We start from the raw sequence: 23,557 nt of genomic DNA on the forward strand, positions 1-23,557 counted from the left end.
CATTTTTACAGTGTAGACTGAATTTTAATTGAATTTCCAAAAATCCATAATGAAAAAGATAAACATGTCTATAAAACCAAAAGGCAAACATTTATTTTTTCAGACGTATGTAGAATTTTAATTCAGCACTTTGAAGTAAAACCCCTTTGGCAGCAATTACAGCTTTGAGTGTCCTGGGGTGAGGCTGGATTTGAGCAGTTTATTCACTTCTTCCTGGCTGATCCTGTCAAGCTCTGACAAACTGGCTGGAGATGTCTGTGAACTGCCATCACGAGGTTTCTCCACAGATAGTCTGTAGGATTGAAGGTTTAGCTTCGGGTGGGCAACTCAAGGACAGTCAGAGATTGTCCTTTGCTCATCTTGGCCGTTTGATTAAGATTGCTGACGACAGATCTCTGTACTTTAGAACAAGTTTCCTTTACCAGGCCTCTTTCAATAGAGGGCTACCTAGGCTAATTAACCTAGCTTCAAGCTTCAAAGTGATGTCCAGTGAGTGAATCGCTCCTGTCTCTGCAGCTTAAATCTGTTGCTGGCAATTTAATGTATATAATTATAAATTTCAGTTAAACACATAACCACTGCATTCGAAGTGGTCTTTTAATTATTTTATTTAGAACCTAACGAACTGCTCTGTAACAGTCTTGGTCTCTTTCAGCCAAACATACCAAAGGTTCAACTTTATTTTAACATATCAGAAATAAATGCTCCCTTTGACAAAGCAACATCTGGCCAGGCATGCCAACATCAATATTTAATATCAAATAATCTCAAAATGCAACACACATGCTGTTAATCAAATACATGAATAAACAGGAAGCACTCTGAGAGTGCAAAACTCTGCCAAGGCAGCTCACTCTCTCAGCAGTAATTACTTTTAAGGCAATAGTATTGTGTTTTATTTATTTTTTTAAACATACTTTAAGAAGTTTGTAGTGCAGTAAAAATCAGACAAGGGTAGCATGACAGGTATTTTTTATTTTGATTACACAAGCATAATGTAGGAGTAGGTCATCGACGATGGGTGTTGATTTGTAAATAACTGGACACGTATAACTTGAGCTTACTAGAGAATCAGTAATACGTAATTATTATACTACAGTATTTTTTTAGACACCTCATTCTCTTCCTCTTGACAATACTTTCTTTAAAGATAGAACACAATCTGTGGCCAACTTGAAAGGAAAGCAGATGTGAAATGTAAAAGTGAGGTCAGAGGTCAAATGAGACATGATATTTGGATGAAAACTAAAAATTGATTCCCCATATCCAGTATCATTTCCTAAATACTGCCAATACAAACAAAGGAAGCAGAAAATTGAAGCATGATTTAAAGATAAAAGACATAAATTTTAAAAAGATAAATGTTTGAGCCTGAAAAAAGTAAGAAAGTGAAGCTGTAGAGTTGTTATTAGTTAGTTGTTTTCCCCAGTGTGTGTTACTCCCCTAACCCCTCCTTGTGGTTTAGCCTTGTCTTGCTGAAATATGCAGGCCCTTTCCTGAAAAAAAAAACGTTGTCTGGATGGGAACATGTGCTGCTCCAAAGCTCGTCTATACCTTTCAGCGATGATGGTGCCACATGTACAGGCTGCTGGTTCCATAGGCACTAATGCACCTCCATACAATCAGATGTGCAGGCTTATGAACTGAGTGCTGTAACAAACTGGATGGTCCTTCTCCTCTTTAGTCCAAAGGCCACATTATTCATGTTTTTATAAAAAAAAGAATCTCGAGAATTGATTGGTGTGACCACAAAGCAGTTTTCCACTTTGCCTCAGTCCATTTTAAACGAGCATTGGCCCAAAGAAGACAGCTTTCTGGATTATGTTCACATACAGCTTCTTCTTTCCGTGATAGAGCTGCTGATTTTTGGTGTTTTTTGTGATATTTTGTACTTTAAGAGGGTGAGATACTGAAAGTCTTCATGGTGAGAAACATTATTCTGAAATTCAAACATTTGTAGAGGGTTTTTTTGCAGATTGGTGAACCTCTGATCATCTTTACGTCTCTCTAAGACTACACCAGCCATGTCACTGACCTGTTGTCACTTGGAAAACGTTTCTCTTCGTAACACTTACTTTTCCACCTTTTTGTCCTCCCATCACAAGTTTTTTGACTCCTGTTGCTGCTGCCAAACGCAAAGTGATAATAGTTTTCTTAAAATTTAAAAAACAAGTAAACATATCAATTATTTTGAACATTGAATGTTTTCTGTGTTCTATTGTGAACAAAATTGGGTTTATGAGATGTGCAAATCATTGTGTTCTGTTTTTATTTACACAGCTTCCCAACTGTTGTGGAGGTGGATCACTAAAAATAACACCAGGTAAATGTAAAAAATGCCCTCAGTGAAAATAATAAAAGAAAACAGAGTGTCAAGCAAATACAATAATATCACCTTCATAGGGCTGTGTACTCACAGTTCTTGTCTTTCACTGTAAGTGAACAAACGCTTTCATGCACTGTTTCCATCAATCAGCAACTCTACCCATTTCATTAAATGTTATACAGCAGCCCAGTGGGTGTTAGCCTTTTCTTAGCGTTTAAAGTAAAACGTGTACAGGGAGCGCCTACATTTAATTAACAAATCAAAAAATGGCACCATGGAATTTGTTGCTGAATAAAACCAGCATCCAAATAAAAGGACAAGCTGTGTAATTAGAGTGACATAATGGCTGCTGTGTTTATTGAATTGGCACGGTGGAAATGTTCCTTTATTGTTATTATTATCTGGGTTAAAGTGGTCTTTGGCTGGTGGGGTAACACTATGATCGGTATAGCAGCGCAGGCTAAGAAAGACTGGCCTGACTTATAATGTGAGCTTTCTTCATTGAGGACATGCTGCTCTCAGCTTTACTGCTCTTTGTGCATTTACACACTTGTGATGATTGTGTAACCTTTTAACAACATTTAATTGTTATTATCTAAACCTCCCTTAGTTATGCAGGCCTAGATTTCCCATGATGCACTGACTGCTTCTTCTTCACTCACCTTTTGTCACTCACTATGTGTTTATACACCATTCTGCATTCTATCATTAGTTACTTTTAGTCTCTGGCTCTCTTCCACAGTGTTTCTTTGTCTCAGTCCCCTCACCCTGAATCAATCGTGTTGGTCATTGCATCTCCCTGAGCCTCGTTCTGTCAGAGGTTTGTTCCTGTTTTCCACTGTTGCTACATGCTTCCTCACTGGGAGTTGTTCAGTTGTTGCAGTATTCCCTGTATTATCTTCACCTTACAATACAAGTCCCTTGATGTTAAATGTGTCTGCTCTCTGGGGATCAGATCCTGTTTCTATCAAATGGTAAATGGACTGATTCTTATATAGTGCTTTTTCTCTCCCGGAGCACTCAAAGCACTTTATGCAACACGCCTTATTCACACTATGCTATGCCTAAGTCCTTTCTATCTAACATTCACCTATACTCCGATGGATGCACCGGAGAGCAGCTTGGGGTTAGTATCTTCCTCAAGGATTTTTGCATGCAGACTGGGGATCAAACCACCAACCTTCTGATTAGTAGGTGACCTTCCCTGAAAAACCCCAACCCCCATTTGTGGGGCTTTTTGAAACACTGCATTTGAAATTAATTGCCACTTCAAAATAAGTAGCGCCGCTTGTTATTATTCCTCCTCCGTGGCTGAAATGATGGGTGAAGAGTGTGCAGGGTGAACCACGAGCTGAGACATTATTTTGTCTTTATAGATTTGTTTAGAATCATTCAACAAAACTGAGTTGCATCAGCAGGAAGCGACCCTAGTTTGCAGCGCATAGTGAATGAACTGATACTGATATCACTATGTTTAAAACTGCCTGTTAAATGCATTGCTTATTAGCTGAAGGTGCCATGTTGTTTTGTTCTGGCACATTCTAATATTATTAGGTTGTCCTGCCATGTTATTACTTAAATTCTGGCTTTTTACATTGATCGTGTTACCTGGCATACAGTTAAATGTACTCAGATCTACCTGTTTATAGCTGAAAATGATGGATCACGGCTTCTGGACAGGTGCTGTAGAACTCTTCTGATGTTTGGCTCTGAAAATCAGACAGTCTAACCCAGTTACTGCAGCCTTGAAGTCAGTGTGATGTGGGAGGACCAGCCTCACTGCTTGTGCACAACAAATCTGTTCTTAAACTGCCAACTCATGGACTGCCTGCATTCTAATACAAAGAAATTATCCATTTAATGTCTTTGAAGATGGCTGCTAAGGCCTTGTGATTACATTCGAACCCACTGGGAGTTTAAAAAAAAGATAATACTCACCAGTGTGTGGGGAGTCTTCTTACAGCACAAATCTGACAAGGAAGAGTGCAACAACTTAATATTCCTGCTGCATTGCAGGAGAAGAATTGCATAATTTGTTACCCATTAGGTTGTAAATAAGTTCCATTGTGATGCATTCAGTGAACTGGTGGGAAACAATGACAAAAAGTCTGTCTGCCACAAATATCTCACTGACTCTGGGCTCACAGGTGACTGAATCACTGAACACTAACCCGGAGGATGGGAGGAGGGTAATGGAAAACAAGATTTGTTGAGATTTTTGTGGGTTTTGCTGTCAGACATGTTACCTAAGCTGTGATAACATAACTAGTCTGTCACAGCTGCACCTCACAGTTGTGTCACACTGGGCTCAGAAGCTTTTAACTCAGTACCCAATTCTCCCCATTCAGGGTCTCAGTTAGGTTTGCATTCAGTGACATATTTCCCAGGAGAAACTTGGTGCCACTGAGTAATTGCAACACCGTTTCTGGATGTTGCTGTTTCAACCTTTTAATGAGACTGGCTGATGCTGTGACCGATTAGAAATGAACTCAGAAACATTTTTTAAAATTTGGCAAGACCAAACTGCTTGAGGAACAATCTTACAAAAGGCATAAAAGATGGATGTTTCTATCCAACCATGAAGTGACCCAGTGATACACGGTGGATGCATCCAAGTGAAACGGTGAATGTTTTCACACATAATGAGGGAGAGTTGGATTAGACCAAGAGACGTGATCATGGGGCAAAGGCATACATGTTGTGATCTGATCGTAGTTCTAGGTTAGAAGTATTACTTTTTATTTAGTTTCCTTGTCCTTAAATGTGTTCATTCATAGGACTTGACAGGTAAACAAATAAAAGAACTTTAATGTGCATTTTAGCAGGTTTCACCTCATTGTTTCAGGTTTTCCTGCTTTGGTTCTGTCTCAGAGCTCTTGTCAAATACATTTTCAGGTTTAACAGGCAGAAAGTTTTCATTTAAAAAATGGATAATTCACTTGTTTTCTTCATAACACACCCAGGGCAAAATGTCAGGAAGAAATAACAAAAGTTTAACTGATGATCGGATCGAACAGCAAGACTGATCTCTGACTCTAGGAGCTGCTCGACGCAAACTTCAATTCTGATTTATTTTTTAATAACCATAATTAGGTCAGGTATTGTCAGGGCTCGTTTACATTTATTAACACGACTTGAAAGCAACATAAGCAACAATCACCACTGAAAGATCTAGAGCCATTTTTGAACCAAATATCACCAAACGTTCTGCTTTGTCAGATGTTTTGGATGTTGAGCTCTGGAAACTGGTGCTAAGTGAGCCATAAATAGTTCTATCAATAAATAATAATTTTGAAGTAGCGTGCCCAAACTTAAATGCTGCTTTTTAATACAGGACAGCACATATTAAGGGTCATTAGGTCACCAGGTTAAAATAAACTGTAATTATCCTTCAAACCTGTCTCTGGTTAAAAAAATAGTCTGTATATAAAAGATGGATACAGCTACTGTGACAACACCCACAGGTTTTTCTACTACACGTTTTGGCCACCACCAAGCACTAATTAGCAGATATATGTGTAATAGTGCTGAGTAAAACACTAATAAAATAACTGAAATTTTCACACTGAAGCACAGACTTCTGTTTTATACAGTAAGCCATATTATTTATGAGATAATTGTGTTGCACAAACAGCACATATATGGTGAATCACTCCAGCTCAGTGAATAAATTGGCAGAGATGATACCTAGCAGACAGCTGATGACTGCAGGTTTTGTATTGGCACACCTGTCAGGGTGTGCCAATACATGTCTCTAACTTTAAACCTTAACAGTGGTATGCACCTGTACTCACTGTGCCTCAGGATGTAGAGCAGGTCATCTACTAATTCCAAGGTTGGTGGTTCAGTCTCCTGGCTGCTCCAGTGTGCATGCCAGATATCCTTGGGCAAAATATTTAACCTTGAGTTGCTCCTGATATGTTCATTGGGGTATGAATGTTTGACATAAAGCACTTAGGTGTAGACAATGAGTGAAAGAGACTTATTGTGTGGAATGCTTGAGTAGAAAAGTGCTAAAAAAGAGTCGGGCATTTAAATTAAATTCTTCCAAACACTGGTGAAAAGGGTCAATTATCTACCATCAACAACTTTTAATGTACCAGGTTGTAAACATGCTCACAGTCTAGGGAGACTGACTCAACCTTCACAGCCAACTTCACATTAGCTTTTCCAACTAATTTCCTGAACATCCTGGAGAGCTTACTAGTTTCCTGAACTTTATATAGGGATGCAAATCAAGCTTCATCCACCTTGGCAAAACTGTCAAACAGAAAAATTGAAACTGACATTAGTCAGCCTGTAAATTGTAGTCCTTCTGGAAGGCCGCCATGTAGCAAGTGGTTAGTTTAATGCATACTTTAAATGACTGATGAAGCCAGAGTCGGTTTGAATCTTCTCCAACGTCCCTCTGATACGTTCAGCTTGACCAGAGACCAATGGCCCAAAGGTCTACCAACATTTACTCAATGTTTGGCCAATAACCCAGAAAATGAGACACTTTCATGCAAAATTTGCTCTCAGCTATTTTATGGCCATGCCAGAAACTCCCTTTGATCTGCAGTTATAAACAGTCATTAGGAGTACTTAGTGAAACTATCTTTGCAGAAGGCTTTGTTGTAAGATGGCCGAGGCACCAAGTCTGTGTTCTTTAAAAGATCACGTTTCTCTGTGACTGGAAAGGTCAGCACATGTGGCTTAGAAAACAGTAAGGCCTGACAATGGTTTTGCAAAATCCTCAATGACAGATAGGCATAAGAAATACAGCTTTGAACCTGTTTGCCAGCGAATGCATTTTCAGTAGACTTTGATCGGACGCAACGGCAGACCTGACATTATGCAAAACATGCCAGTAATTGATGACTTAGTGTAAACACCTGAGCAAACCCCAATACAACTGCATGATCAAATTTCCATTCCTGTAAGATCTCCTTCCCGTTCTGCTGGCTTGGCCCATTTATTCTGACAGCACAGCCAGTGAACCATGATGTTTCTTAATCGTGGTCTTTTTTAATAATTTTGCTTTGATGGGCGTGTAGGGAGATGTCATATTTACCTCTATAAATCATAACCGGAGGGGAGGTGAGCTTTTATTTCGGGACAAATAAAACCATTTAAAATGTGCGAAGCAGGTACTGGATGATTGAATACAGTTATTTGCTCAAAGAATGAAAAAAACAGTCTGAGGCTGAGGGATGGATCTCCAGACAGCGCTGCATGGGTATCTGAAAACAGCAAGAATGTCAAATGTAATACACAAAACATTACTATATTCAATTTAATGTTCAGCTTCCAAAATTATGGACTAAAAGGTTAAAATCAATCAAATAACACTCCTACACTAATATTCATTAGCTTAGCATCGTTGTGGATCAGCTGTCCTCCAGCAGATTTTGATACAGATGAACAATGCGTGTCACAGTGTCGTTACAAAAACCAAGTGCACTCCATGATTCAGTAGTTTGTAGGACCAATTTTAGCACTTTTAACTTCGTTTATGCACAGCTCTCTTAAGGTCCCACCACAGCATTTCAGTCAGGTTGTGATCTGGATGTCAACTCCAACTACTCAGTCTTCAGCCTTAAACGAAACAAATAAAATAATAAAATAAAATGAAAACATGTTTAAATGACTAAACACACACGTGTTTACCACACTATGCATTACACAGCGTGTTACCAGCTTAAAATAACATCACCCACCTTTACTTTAGAATAATCTCTGTGATGTATGACAGACCTATTTCAACAAATGAGCTCATTAGTGATGCAAAGTAGGAAAGCTATTGCAGTAATGGGTGCACCATTAAGTGTTATTATACTTACTGAAGGAAACTCTGAAATACAGTCATACAGAGTCTGTGGTGTGATGTGGCTATCTGGGATTGTTATGGTAACATATGTCTGCTCACAGGCAGATAGACATCATTTCCTGTAGACCATGTACCGGTGTGCTAGGACAAAGAAACCTTGCAGGAAACATCATTAAACCTGATTCCCTGGCTGTGTGCCTGGCCCCTGGACTGCGTCTTACCTCAGATGAACTGCTTCAGGAGTTCATCTGGACATGGGCCGAGACAGCCGAGCAGTCCTCGTGTGTGCTGCTTTCACCTCCCAACCCAAGTGAGGCATGAACAGCGCCCAATCAGCTGCCCCAAATTAGGTTAGACTAAAAACAACATTACAACAAGAACACTCTGCTCAGTGTGTTCCACTCTCACATGAGGCTGCAGTAATGACAATTTTATGGTCTTTGACGAGATTAAAGGAGCGCACAAACTGATATTACACATGAAGTTCATTTTACTTGTCACAAGGAAGCCAGTGAAACAGTTAACTTTTATGACTGGAGAGAAATCTGTATAGTTCAGTCTGAAGCAATATCGGACAGATGCTGTCCTGATCGGACTATCTCAGCTTGAAAAGGAACATTTTAAACATGAATTTTGCCACATGTGCTTACATTTTGAACACTTTCTTTTTTTCCTTTTTTTTTCTCTGAGCCTTTTGAGCAGCATGACTGTGGGAATGGAAAAGTTGGGCTGTCAGTTGTTTCATCACAACCGTTAGACGGATTGGGGCAGAAATGATGAGTAATAAGTAACAGCATAAGCTATTTTAGTCATCATGATGGTCATTTTGGAATCTAAAATAGAGAAAAGTTTAAATCTTAAATCTTTAAGGACTTTGTGAACCTTTTAGGGCTCTTTAAAAGAAACAACAATATCCTCCTGAGAGCTGAGGAAACAAGTATCTTTCAGTTTAACTTGTTTGTGATTATTTGGAGCTAAAGGAGCCCCCCCATAAGAGATCATTGGAAAGGCCAGAATGTCCTCTTACTAGGGTAGCAAATAAATGAATAAATCAAATAAGTCAAACGATATATAGCCCAAAAACAAATGTCCATTCAAGACGAAATAAATGAAAAGGCCGGTTCTCAGGAGCCAAAACACAGCAAAGCCTCAAAATGCAGATTCCAAAATCAGCTCATTTTATTCCAGTGGCTAAATTCATCTTGAATATACATTGTATGATTGACTGCATATGAGTAAATGAAAACATTTTAGAGCACTTTGTAGTGTATAACTAGGTTAAAAGGCATTCTTTAAGAGCACAGCATTTAGGATATCAACTACAACTATTCAGTTTTTTGAATGTGTTTTAGCCTTTAACAAAATAAATAAAATGAAAATACCTTTAAATGACTAAGCACACAGGTGTTTATCACACTATGGATTTCGAGGTGTGCTACCTGCTTAAAACAACATCACCCACCTACTTTAGGATATTTACTATAAGGTATGACAGACCTATTTCAACAACTGAGCTCATACTAATGCAAGTTGCTGTTGTATTAATGGGTGCACTTGAAGTATTATATTTACTGTGCCATCCATAGGACCTCCGTGTACAGGCTATTTATAGTCCAAATGTGGTCACTGTGTGTTTTTAATGTCAAACTTAGACTCATTGCAGACGTGGTTTTTATACTGCTTCTATAGGCTCTGTAGGCCCAAGTTTTCAGAGGGAGGAGGGCATGTTTTCTATTGGTTAGTTTTTCTGCAGCTTTATTTACACTTTTGTATGTGTCTCCAGTTATCATCTGTGGCTGAGACAATCAAATGAAGTTAATGGAAAATGATCTGGAACAGTATGCTACCTTCTTCTTCTTCACCGGCAATTAATTTGAATTATGTCAAAAATCTTGTTGCCCCATTTATTTCTTAAGGACGACTGTCTTTTGGATTTTGCTTTGTGCGGTCACCACTACTTTTAAAGTCCATTGTCATTTTAGCCTCTTTAATAATCAGCTGCAATAATTAAATCAGCTGACACTGTGATTGTGTTTGTGTTTTTAAATAAATGGGCTGCTTATTTTCTGAACTTGCAGAGAATTAAGAGCTAATTTAACAGCTTGTTGGATGGTGGGAATCATTAATTTTTGATTATATAACCACCAGTCACCACTGTTTTGTGAAACGCACTGCTAGCTGTAAACAAACAAACAAAAAAAAACATAAAAAGAATTCAAAGCAGCTGATTGTCCTATTTTACAGGAGTCTTGCTAACTAATCCCACAAATATTCCTGCTATCAAATACATGATAATCATCAGAATTTCCTACAAAAGTCAGCTCTGCAGCTCCTTATTACAACTTTACGAACTGCATTTATCACCTGGACAGCTTTCTGTGACATCCAGCTACAAAACTAATATTCATCTCAATTTAATTATAGATAAAAATGTTCTGTTATACTAATTATACTACAAATGTTACATTGATACTAGTAATAAACAAATTATTTTCATAGGATAAAAAAAATCTCTTCCCCTCCTGTTTAAAATTATAGAATAGAATAGAATAGAATAGAATTCAACTTTATTGTCATTGCACATGTCACAGGTACAGGGCAACGAAATGCAGTTTGCATCCATCCAGAAGTGCTTTAGCCGTGATGTAGATATATTACAATATATATTAGCAATAATATAGATGTGTAAGTATATTACAGAAATGGGTCTATTATGGTACGTTATAATGTACACGGTATGAAGTATGTTATGAATATTCTATAACTATAAGTATGTACAGGCTGTAGTGAGTACAAGCTATGTACAGGATATAAATATGAAATAAAAAAAACTATACAGAAATATGAGATATACAGTTATACAGAAATGTGAACAGTATCTTTGTGGTGTTTTAGATAGATGTAGCTTAAGCAGCAGACATGTTGACAAGCCAGCTCATGGACTGGACCAATCGGCAGAGCAGAAATTCAATTCAATTCAATTCAATTCAATTCAATCAGAAGAAGAACTCAAAAGAAGAGAGCTCACAGTCTTATACAAAACACATATAAAACATTAAACTATAAAGAATTTGGCCAGGTTCATATATAGCCACTAGTGGGTGAAATCTGTGGTTTGAAAAAGGGCTTCATGTCCTATAAAGGTCTACAGTATTTAGCCAGTGTTGGGAAGGTTACTTTTAAAATGTATTCCACTACAGATTACACAATACATGCCCCAAAATGTAGTTTGTAACGTATTCCATTAAGTTACTCCGTGAGAGTAACATATTCTGAATACTTTGGATTACTTAATATATTGTCATGCTTTTTACAACTACATGAATGTACTATTGCTGTGTGATTTATTACTATTAATGAAGGCTACTTGCCACCGAGCTAACATTGTTAGCTGGCGTTAGCTGAGGCTAGTTCATAGACTGCAGAGTGTTAGACTTGATGGACAGCATTAACAACCTTCTAGCTGCAAATAATCATGTGCAGTTCTGGAAGCAATACCAACTAGATTTTTAAATCTTTATAGAAAATGAGTAACAGTAGGGTGGATGTTAGGTAAGGCTGCACTTTTTGCAGTGATCTCATATAGAAAACTGTTTCTGTATCAGTAATTTGTTTTCTTTCTGTCTGCTTTCAGAACTGCACATGATTATTTGCAGCTAGCAGTTTGTAATGCAGCCTTCAGTAATAGCAATAAGTCACACAGCAAAATTACATCAAAGATGCTGAAGTGGCACGTAATCCAGGTAGCTACCATAACTAAAACAAGGTAATTGCGGTAGGCTAATGTTAGTTTTTAAACAAGAACTTACTTCCAGATGTTTCTTTAGGTTGGGGTTGGAGTCTTTTGACACTGAGAGCAGCTTGGTCGCATGGTCAGATTTCACCCATCCCATGAAGATTTAAGCAGTAACTTTAACGGAATACATTTACTCATATTTTGTATTTTAAATACATAACGCTGGTACATGTATTCCGTTACCCCCCAACACTAAATTGAGCCATTTTGTAATTTTTTTGGCGCATGTTTCAGAAAGGAAGATTATCCAGGATATGCTCATTGATTACGAACTTCTGACTGATAACTCAGCAATCATCAAGGATGTGGCAAAAACACTCATCTCAAGGCTTCAGAATAAGACTTCACAAAGTCTTAGGTGAGGTGTAGGTGAGTAGCTACATCCACTGTTATGCTGCCTATGGCTGGGAGAACCTAAGCTATGCTAATGAGTCATCATTGCTATTATATTGTCTGCTTGTCTATGTATATATGGGCTTCTCACTGAGGACAGAACGCCAAAACTTAATTACCCCCAGGTGACCAAGTTTGAGAGTCATTTGATTTACTCTCAAACAGATTTCTGTACATGAAACTGAACAGCTACTTTTACAAACCTGTACCAGGACATTTAGTAATGTAAAATTGTATGACCTCCTTTGCACTAAATGAAGCAGGGCTGTTAAAACGGTCATGTGGAATATGATCATTTTAATAGATGAAGACTTAATGTTTAAAACATGGAAAAGAACCTCATTGGTTGTTATAGGAATTATTCAATGTCATGATAAATGCATAGAAGGAATTTTCAGTGTTTACACACAGCAAAAACATATAGTACAGCTTTTAACTTCTATTTTTGGCACATAAGATTCAGTAATAAAAACTGGCTGACACAAAAAGGATCTGATGAGCTGTGATGGCATTGTGTATTTAAGAACAAACCTCCATACAGTAAGCAACACTTTCATAGTCCTAATTAAAGGTAGACTGCACTAAACCTTTTAGCTGCATTCAAAAGCAGCATGCAAGATCAAAGGCTTTAACTAATTAGCACAGACACCACTATGGCCCGCCTTTCACAGTTTGGTTTTGAGTGTTTCCAAACAGCTTCCAGGATAAGTACCCCAATACGGCTTTCACGCTGTTCAAAGATGGACCTTTGAATCTTTCAAATAACTGCAAGTCTGCATTACAGCCATAAACTTTCACAGTACAGCTGTAGCAATAGCACACAACAAACATGAAGATTACAGCAGCACCTTCCAGCTGCCACTTTAGGTCTAGTTAGCCACAAAATAGCAAAGAACAACTGAATGTAATGACAAACACTAGGATTAAAACCCTCGTACCACCTTCATGGTGATATTGCAGAACCCTTGTCTGCTGTTATTAAACACTACTTAAACATTGTATGTTACTGGGCGAAATGGGGAAAGTATTTTCAGTTAATAGTCTAAAGCCAAATCCAAACTGTACCCTCAACAGCAGAAATGAATTAGTACAAGGAGTTTAAGGGTTTCTTTTTTTGATAATTATTTCCATCCATTTTTAAATCCATATTCAAAACAGGGTTGTGTAGCCAATGCCTGTCCACTATAGGGTGAAAGGTGATTGGTCCCAAATCCACCACATGGTTAACACTGAGGGACAACCGCATATCTACCCTACGGCCAGTTCAGTTACCATTCAACTGAACACGCATGTCTTTGGCATGTCTGTTGGGATGCCTTTCCAGAAAAAGGCATCCCAACATATAGGGCAAAATTTACTGTGCAAAGTGCAAGTGCGAATACCTACTTGGTTTTTGTACTTGTTCAATCAATCAAGGATGACTTACTAATAGGTTACGCAGGCAGTGTTATTGCAAATTACTCTGAATTTAACACTTAAAGCATGCATTGTACCTAATGTGGTTGTGACAGTTGCAACCAGGAGTGTTCATTTAGTATGAATGAGAGAGGAGGGAGGTTATCAGAATGAGTTCATAATTGGTGTGGGTGGATGAGTCAAAGCTGTCGCTGCAGTGCCCAAGCTTTGGCTCCGTCCTGTAATCCTATATGTTTCGGGCAGAGCACCACATTTTCACTTTTCTGCCTGCTTGGTGGACATTTCCCAAATTCCAAACCAGCCTCAGATGGGTTGCCAGTGACCTGGCAGAAGTAAAAAGTTAAAAGCCATTTTTGTAATGCTAAGTGAAAAAAGTTGTTTACCATAGAGGGATGCTTGGGTGGATTTCACGTTCACACAGTGTTTATGGCTATGCCAGCACCAGCGATAACCAGTATTTGCAATGTGGCCATCATAGCTGCAAGGCCAATTATAAAGTGCTCACAAAATGTTTTCCATTGATGTTTGTTTTTTGATTTGGGGTAGATGGACACACACACGCACACACACACACACACGCACACACAAAACTGTACATATAAAAAATAGAAAAAAAATAGCAACTTTAAATTCTCCTATATGTACATGAACAAATACATCATTGCAATGCCAAAAACATGACACACCCAAAATATAATGAATGTTAAATGATTCCACAGCCAACACTGATGTAGGTTCACCTGGGACCACCACTATGCCCTGGCATTTGATATCAGCTTATATTAGCAAAGAAGGACAATGCCAGTATTTCACAGAAAGGCTTGTGATGCACTGTGACTTCAGTTAGTGCATGTTTTAGGCAGAGATTTATAATAAAATGTCGTAGTGATCATTACACCTCAGCACACAGCTTGTATTCAGTCTGTGTCGGACGATGCCTTTAGTATCTTTTGGAAGCGGTGATATTGGTTCAGCTGCTGCATTAATCATATTGATCTCAGTGTTTTTGTGGCTCCTTTTACAAAGTTTCTGCATGTGTAAACATCATTAGGGAAGCTGTGTGTCTAACTATAAACAACCAATCAAAAGTGAAAGCCACTGGAAACTCTACTGTACAGGCTTTCTCATTAATCACTGAACACTCTGGGTTTTAGACTTAAATCTAGACATGGCGGAAAAAACGCTGGAACGAGCAGACTGAATTTCAGGAGTCTAAAATGTTGGCGGACTTGAGTTTCTTGAGCAGTTAAAGTGCTCAGTCAAAGGTTTTAGTGTCTCAAATCTTTTCAATTACAGGAACAATTAGTACCTGTAATAACTTTAAACATTAACTGTACATATTAGATTGGATTCAAAGCACAAATATCTTATCTCGATTAAGACACTAGTCACTTATATATATAGATTTGATCTTCTTTCAATGTTAAGATTCACCCAAAGATTACTTCTGATTAAGATAATTACACTTTCATGTGCGGTTATGTTTGTTTTTATATTATATACGTTTTATATTTATATTATAACTTGAGACATTATTTACACATACATTGGAAGTATATTATTTAAGTACATCAAGCCTTAATATAGCATATGCTTCATACGTTATTATTAGTTTTGCATTTCCTGAGATTAAAGATTACCTCTAGCCAAAACGCTGACCTGATCACACATTACACATAAAACCCATAACTCTCCTACTGATTAAACATTTAAAAAGCTCTTTTGTTCCATATGAAAGTCGTAGCTGTGAAAACACGGTTGTTTAAAGACAGCTTTTTCCCTCTGAATGATTATTCCCTTTGAGTATGTGTCAACCTGCGCATAACAAATGTGAAAATGTTACCAAAGCTTATGAATATTAAAGTTGTACATGTGCAAATTTCTTGTTACATAATCTGAGTTTAGACAAGTGTTGAATGTTACAACAGCTGTCACACGATCACAGCACAATATAAAGTTACTTAGTGCTTTAAAGTCAGGTATGTTAGTGTTAGCTCCAGGATTAAGGCTCCTCAGACAGCTGTGGATGTTGACCCCGCTGATCCAGAGGTGGACGTCATGTGGGTCGTCAGCGGTGACGATCCCTCTCCTTCCGCGGCGTCACCTTCTATCAGACCTTGCCGGTGCAGGTTGAGGATGGAGTCGGCGATTATGCGGGCTGTTTTCTTCTGATATCCTCCAGATGTCACCATGAGTACAGGGATCCCCCGACGCTTCGCAGCCCTGAACACGAGCTCATCTCTCTTTATAATGCCCTGGCAGAGAAGAAGGAGAAGAAAGTTAGAGGTAGAAGAAGAGGCAGCCTCTCCATGCTTTCAAGCACTACCTTCTCTGGATTCTCTGGACTTCTTTTCTCCTGAGAGAACAGGAAGATCTGACCCAAACCCAAACACACATACTAACATAAACAGACAAAGAGCTGCAAACAAAACTACACTTGTCGATTTTTTTGTTATTGGTGATAATCTCCCATCTGTTGCCACTTTCAGGAAGAATCTTACAAAGGCTATTTAACTACCAACACGTTAAGGTTAAGGTCAAAAGGATGCCTCATTTGTAGAATATTGAAGCATTACACTCACACTAATGGAGCAGACATGCAACTTGAACTCTAGTATATGACTGTAATAAATTAATGTGGCAAATGTGATTTGTTCGACGTTAATACTCATAAACATGCCCATGCAAGATGAATGTGCAATGAACAGGATGCTATGGAGATAATGAGGGGGTAATCTACTCAACACTGTAGCTAAAACTGCCTGCCAATTCTGTGCTGAATGGTAAAAGGTTCTGTTTAAGCAAATGACTAAAAGCATGACCTGCAGTGATCAAGCCTCAAAGCGTAAACAGACAGAAGACTAGAATAAAATTTGCTGGGAGCATGGCGTGTGGACCAAAAAGACCCAGGCCAAAGTTCCCTTAAGTGATGACAGCAAATTTAATTTAGCTGAGGCATGATGTTCACAGGCAAACTGTGCAAAGAGTGCAAGGCCTGGCCTCTGACAAACCTCCATGGCAGGGTGAACTAGGACTTTGCAATTACATTTCAAAGGCAAACTTGAGTGACAATTTTGGCCTCCAGCAATTATGAAAACAGAATAAATGTGAAACAAAATGCACTTTTGTACAATTATTTTAACCAGGTCCTCTTGCTTTGGTGGTTTTCAAGTTAACAAATAGTTGTGCTAAATGTTCAACATTACAACTGCTAACCAGGATAACTGTGATTATAAGTTTAGCTACCCAACAGAGAAAACTAATGTTTATTAGAACTTCCTTCAGTGACACACTGGAAGCTGATATTAGAATAGGAACAAACAGCTACCACTTTTTATGCAAGACAGTGCATCTCATTGATAAAAGATTTGATAAAACATGCTGATAACGTCGACATGTCTTGTCCAGAGTCCTGATCTGAACCCAAGGACAAAGTTATGGCTAAGAAACCCGCTACACTGAGTTACTGAGCTCTGGAACAGCTAGAGGAAGAAGCACACATGCATGTCTGTGGAGGGATTTAAATGGTCATTAGTTTGTGTCAACACTGTCATTTATTGTGGAACACCTGTTAAAACACTGAGTGATTTGGAACATTATTAAGCATGGCAGAAACACATGTTCAGCCAGAACTTCAAATAGTAATTATTTAAGCTGCACTGTGTTTTTTTTGGTTTTTTTTTTAAGAACATTTACCAGCTTAAATTAACAAATTAGGTCTGCAACATACAATAGCATGCCACCACAACTAACACATCCTGCACATTTACCTTATTTGCGCCAATTACTTTCTGGGATTCACAGGATCACTGGCTGGAAATCTCTGCACAGTAGGTAATAAATTCCAATTTGGCTCATTTGGACCAGTTCTCAGTACAATTTGAAATTTCCTGATAAATTAGTTACATGAAGAGCCCACGTGGCCTGACTTAGCTGAGCCTGCCACAGTTACACATTTTTCTTTCCTGCTACTAAAGCAGTGCAGATTCATTCAATATTAGACACAAATGGGCTGGATTCATAGGCCCGGGCATATTATAGTTCAACACAAAGAATATCTGCATTGCACCAAACAGATTTACCTCACATAGTTTTTTTTCTGATAGTTAGGTAGCAAATTCATAAAGGCAAAATGAACACAAGGAAGCGAGCAGATGCTGGGGTCTCCAAGGCCAAAACAATAAATTCTGTAACAATGTGTTATGTTACAACAAAAGTAAAACCCTGTTTTGGCCTCCCACCTGGACAATTCAATTCTTCTTTATATAGATACTAATTGGTGCCACCCACATGATTTATGAATGCATCTGCTAACTAGCTAATGTTAGCATAAATTAGCACTCCACGATTTTTTGAATCGTATGGATTAAAAAAAATCAACATGTCAGCAGGCAAAACACCAACGCTGAAATTTCAAATTGTGGGGCTCAAAACCATCTGTTGACATCATGATGTGCAAGTGACAAACATACTCAATACGTATAAAATGACTTTAATGTTGTGTGTAGCCCCAGATAGAAACCATGTTAATACTACTTTGCTTCAAAATACATTTCAGTGAAACCTTAGATTCAGGCTACACGGCTCAACTTCACACAGCTGCACAGCAGTTAACAGCTGGTGTTGTATCTCGGCCCCCATTTACTCTAATATGACTTAATGCAAGCTCTCAAACAAATGCAAATACATGCAGTCTATCCAAAACGTGTTTTTAATTAATTGATTAATTACTTACTATCTACACCCACGCACATCCTTAACAAACACCACTTGATACTGGTCTGACAGGAGAAATAATAAATCAGTTAGCGCTGAATAAACATGCTTGACACCGTGTTTTTTATTTCAGTAATTAGAGGAAATTAGTAAAAGCCTCCATCTGCATATAAAATTGATCTTGGTGAAAACAAATGATTTACAGTTATACAAGCCTCTGTACACACATTTAATGATATACACTAATGAAATGGTTCTAGGAAAGTAAATACACTATGTAACGAATATCAAGCACATGAATTCAAATTGTTGATTGCCAAAATGAAGTACAATACTGAGTGATGAGCTGCAGCTACAGCGTGCTCTCATTCTTTGATGTGTGCTTCAGTCTATGTTGGATCTGTTCCAACAGAAACAAAATAAGGTATTTACAGGATGCATACAGTATGTTTGGCTGTGTACATGCTTTCTTCATATCTTAATGACGCATTAATGCAGTCAGAGATTGTCCAGCTAAAGTTGCCTTTCAAATGGATTTTGTAGGACATATTTTCATATCCAGTCATGGCAGCTGGGGATCGGTCTGCCAGGGCCTCCGCTCCTGGCTGCCGCCCGGCTCACAATGCACCCGACCCCTACGGTGCCTCTTGTGGGTGGTGGGCCTGCAGCAAGGTGGGCCCACGTCCCTTTTTTGGGCTGTGCCCAGCCGGGCCCCATGGACTAATGACTGGCAACCAGACATTCGCCCTTGGGCACCCTTCCCGGACCTGGCTCCAGGACGGGGCCCCGGTGAAGTGTTCCCTTTATGTTCTTCTCATAGGGGTCTTCTGAATCGCTCTTTGTCTGGTCCCTCACCCAGGACCAATTTACCATGGGAGACCCTACCAGGGGGCAGAAGCCCCCGGGCAACATAGCCCCTGGGATCCATGGAACACACAAACCCCTCCACCACAATAAGGTAGCGATTCGCGGAGGGGCTGAGTGTAAAAGTGAAGCTCTCAATTTACAGGTCGATCTACATCCCTACCCTCACCTATGGTCACGAGCTGTGGGCAGTGACCGAAAGAATGAGATTGCGGATACAAGCGGCAGAAATGGGCTTGCTCTGAACGGTGGCTGGCCTCTTCCTTGGAAATAGGGCGAGAAGTTCAGCCATCTGGGAGGGACTCAGAGTAGAGCCGCTGCTTCTCCACATCGAAAGGAGCCAGTTGAGGTTGTTTGGGCATCTGACAAGGCTGGCTCCTGAGTGAGGTGTTCCAGGCATGTCCCACCAGGAGGAGGCCCCGGGGCAGACCCAGGACACGCTGGAGAGATTATATCTCTCGGCTGGCCTGGGAACGCCTTGTTGTTCCCCTGTTCAAGCTGGAGGAGGTGGCTGGGGAGAGGGAGGTCTGGGTTTCTCTGCTTAGGCTGCTGCCCCCGCGGCTCGGTGCCAGATAAGTGGAAGAAGATGGATGGATGGATATTTTCATATCTTCAGTCAGCAACTGGTCATAGTGCCTGCCTGATGTTTCTATCACGCCTACATAAGCCGTTTAGAGACCAGTGCCAGTAGAAATCAGAATAATGTGATTATTAGTTTGCAATCATTTCACTACCAAACTTTTGTTTTTTGTCTTAGAATTTAAGTACACATTCTTTCTCTCAGCAGGGCATTTTTTCAACCTTCCCTCAAAGCTGTAACCCAGTCAGTTTATTAATGTCAGAGCTGAGATTAATGGCACATTTGAATTGACTATGTTCCAGTGGAAGTAGTCAGAAAAACAGGTAACGTTTTACTCTCTAGCAAGGTAGAGCCATTCAGGCATCACTAGCAATACCTGGAATACAACACAATGCCTCCACCTCCATCTTTTTTCTTCATCCATTCAACTTTCTTTTGAATTTGGCTCTTTAGGTTTTAAGGAAGTCATCTGTAAATGTTCTTTTACGTTGCATTTTTATTTACTTGATGAGTAATCATGTTGAAAAATTAACATGACAATTATTTACCAAAACATAGTTGTCATTTTTGCTCAAATAAAGCAGACTAGGTCCAGTCTTGTCTTGTCTTGTCTTCACCCCATCCACTTAAACTGCCAGCATAGTCAAGCATATTTAGTAGAGACTCGATTCAGTGAAATGTAGTGCATACTCAGAGTCACTTCTGACTATCCAGGCTCAATGAAAACCCTGTTTGAGAGAAGGAACTGAGTGGGGCATATTTTTCACATATAAGACAGTTTGTATGTTTCCCACTTTAAACCAAAATCAGCCTAACAAACAAACGAAAGCTGTTGAATTTCTATGACATCAGATATTTAATTTCTTTCTTTCCTTTTGTTTGTGCATCTTGTAATTTATATACTGTTTCAGTGACCTTAATAAATCTTAGTAACTTGAATCTTCATTGTTTTTTGTTCCCAAATTAATCACATCCTGATGTTTTCCCTCCAAGTCATGGTTGTCTCAGCTAATAATCCCTGCTATGGCTGGCAGTGTACAGGACTGATGGTGGGAGAGCAAGTAACACTTAAATATTTGAGGCTGAAAATCTGTATAAAAATGTGCACCTCCAAGTTGCGTAGTGTATCCAATGAATGTTGTCCTAATTGTGTCAAACCCAACCGTGCTTTTGCTTAGTTATGGTGAATAGGAAAGCTGTTTTGAGCTATTATTATTTATTTAAAAAAGCAACCTACACAGTTCGTCTGATAAGCAGACGCAATGTCTGAATAACACACAATAATACAATGTAGGATTATGAGCCTAAAGACTTTTAACAATGTGTGTCCTGTAATGTCCCAAAATCATCTGATAGGCATGCAACTGGCAGCTGGATGCTCTAATAAACTGGTTCTAAGAAACTGTGGGATACACAGAAATGCTGCGCCCAGATGACTATGATCATTAGCTTTAACCCTCACATCTTTTAACTGCTTCATTCATTCTCTGTTTTGTATTGACTTTTAGCAGTGTAATTGTAAAGATGTATATTAGTGTAAGTGAGAGCTGCAGGATGTCCTCATTAAAAGAAATGTCTCCCACTGAGCTCTGATAAACCTCCAGAGAACCACTCTGTCACCGAAGCAAACATTTGAAAACTTCCAAATGTCACAAACATGAGTTTTGGGGCAGGCCCAGAGATTATGTTTTGTAGACAAGTTATTATAGGATTAAGGTGAGGAATGAATTCAGCAGCTGTGGTGAAGTGTTTTGGCCCCAGCTGAAACAATGATGTGGTCTAGATTTGCTACAGCTACAGAGATTTTTCTCTGCCTAGGCTCTTCTCCATGGCAACAGGAGCAGAGCTTATATGTCATATTATTTAGGACCAGACACTGTTTTCTCTTTTGGGGATTTCAATAAACAAACTTCCATACATTTAAGCTTTTTACAATAGTTAAAAACACTTCCAGAATCAGCTATCCCTACTCAGTGCTCGATTCATCATGTATACCTGTAACACACTACAACTTTCATATCAACTTTACCTTTATACATTTTTCCAGCACTGACAAATGTTTGATCATCCTCTGACTGCCTAGTCATAGGTGGTGAAGTTCTTACAAGACTGCACTGTATTTATACTTCCTGTTTATAAACTACATACTACAATAAGTATTGGGTACAGGACATTGACCACACCTCTAAAGTAATAAACCTGGATGTGAGGTAAGTATTACAAGCAGGGATAAATATAATAACATATAGTTTGGTAAAACTCAATGTTATGACCTCAGTGCTAAAATCGGAGCTGAATTAACACCTCTGTGACACTGTAGGGAAAGTCACAAAAAACAAACAAAAAACCCCAGAACATATCAAAGGTATCAGACTAACATTAGTTCTCTGAACACATGCAGCCCAATTTGTGGTTAAATATTGGTAATTGTTAACTGTGTGGTCGCTCAGACAGACTGCATAGGAGCAGCTCTGGAGGGAGAGGACAAAATGAGACACCACAGAAAAAGTAACGTGTATATAACCAAAGGAAGTGTGCCGTATGATATTTATCCTCGGTCAGATACAACAATAAATGGTTTATTTTGATTAGCTGACAGAAACGGATGGATATTGTCAGAACAGATAAAACAGTAATATGTTATAGGATTTCTCTGGTTTTTAAATTTCCTCCATCGTTGCTTTTAGCAGTGTGTGTGTGTGTGTGTATATACATATCCATATCCAGTATATAACAGGTTTTAAAAAGAGGTAAATACTACCACAAAAATAAAGCCAAAATACAAAAGCAGTGTGTGAAAAACAAGGTACATTGTTGTGGCTTCCATAGGAATTAATAGGGTTAAGTAGCATCCGGGTATGGATAATCAAATTGTATGTTAACACCATTTCCAAGAAGAAAGACATGGAGAACTATCCAGTTGCTGTCGATTAACATGGAAATGGACTTAGGGTTGTATAAGTAAGTCCAGCTGCCACTTTTCCCAGGAGTGGTTGTCCTAGCAAATTCATCCCAAGATCAGACTGTACAATGCTTATGTTATAGATAAGAGGCAAAACAAAATAGGAGTAAGCTTGAAGGAAGAGAATGTGAACAGTGTTGTGGAGGTGAAGAGAGTGTCAGACAGGAGTTTGTGGCTACAAGTCAAAGGCTGATATTAAACACTGTCAGTGCATATGTCCTACAGGACATGTAGGTGAAGGGAACAGAGGTGATGAGGAGGAGTTGGGTAGGTAAGGTATTAAGCAGAGAAATGATGTTGTATGAGTCGTATTAGTTATAGTGAGTTGTATGTGATGCTGGACACTAAGGAAGGAGAAAAGGAATTATATCAGCGTGAGGCAGGGAGATCCAACTGGAAAGGATGCGCAGCAGGTTAGGGTGATTAAGGACAGAGATGGAAATGTACTAAAGACTGAAGAGAGTGTGTTGGACAGATGACAGATGTAGTGAGAGTGACCAGCATGGACAAGATTAGAAATAAAGAAAGAAAATTCATGGATGTAGTGCAGGAGGACATGCATAGGATGGATGTGACGGAACACGTTGCTATGGATAGGGTGAGATGGAGAAAGATTATCTCCCATGGCGACCCATAAAGCAAGATAAGAAGCACTTTCTTTTTACCTGACTATAGGTTTGCTGGGTTGCTAAACT

At 38.9% G+C, this 23,557-nt stretch overlaps 1 protein-coding gene across 1 annotated transcript in view; it reads right to left on the minus strand.

Moving 5' to 3' along the window:
* Window positions 1-12,666: 12,666 nt before the first annotated feature.
* hdac11 (histone deacetylase 11) overlaps window positions 12,667-23,557 on the minus strand; it is a 59,102-nt gene continuing 48,211 nt past the window's right edge. The window contains exon 11 of the mRNA XM_003446517.5: window positions 12,667-15,995. Coding sequence (XP_003446565.1) covers window positions 15,753-15,995 — 243 coding nt within the window. The 3' untranslated portion in view covers window positions 12,667-15,752. The remainder of the gene's footprint in view (window positions 15,996-23,557) is intronic.

The sequence above is a fragment of the Oreochromis niloticus genome, linkage group LG5 (genome assembly GCF_001858045.2).
Source record: "Oreochromis niloticus isolate F11D_XX linkage group LG5, O_niloticus_UMD_NMBU, whole genome shotgun sequence".
NCBI classification, from domain to species: Eukaryota; Metazoa; Chordata; class Actinopteri; order Cichliformes; family Cichlidae; genus Oreochromis; species Oreochromis niloticus.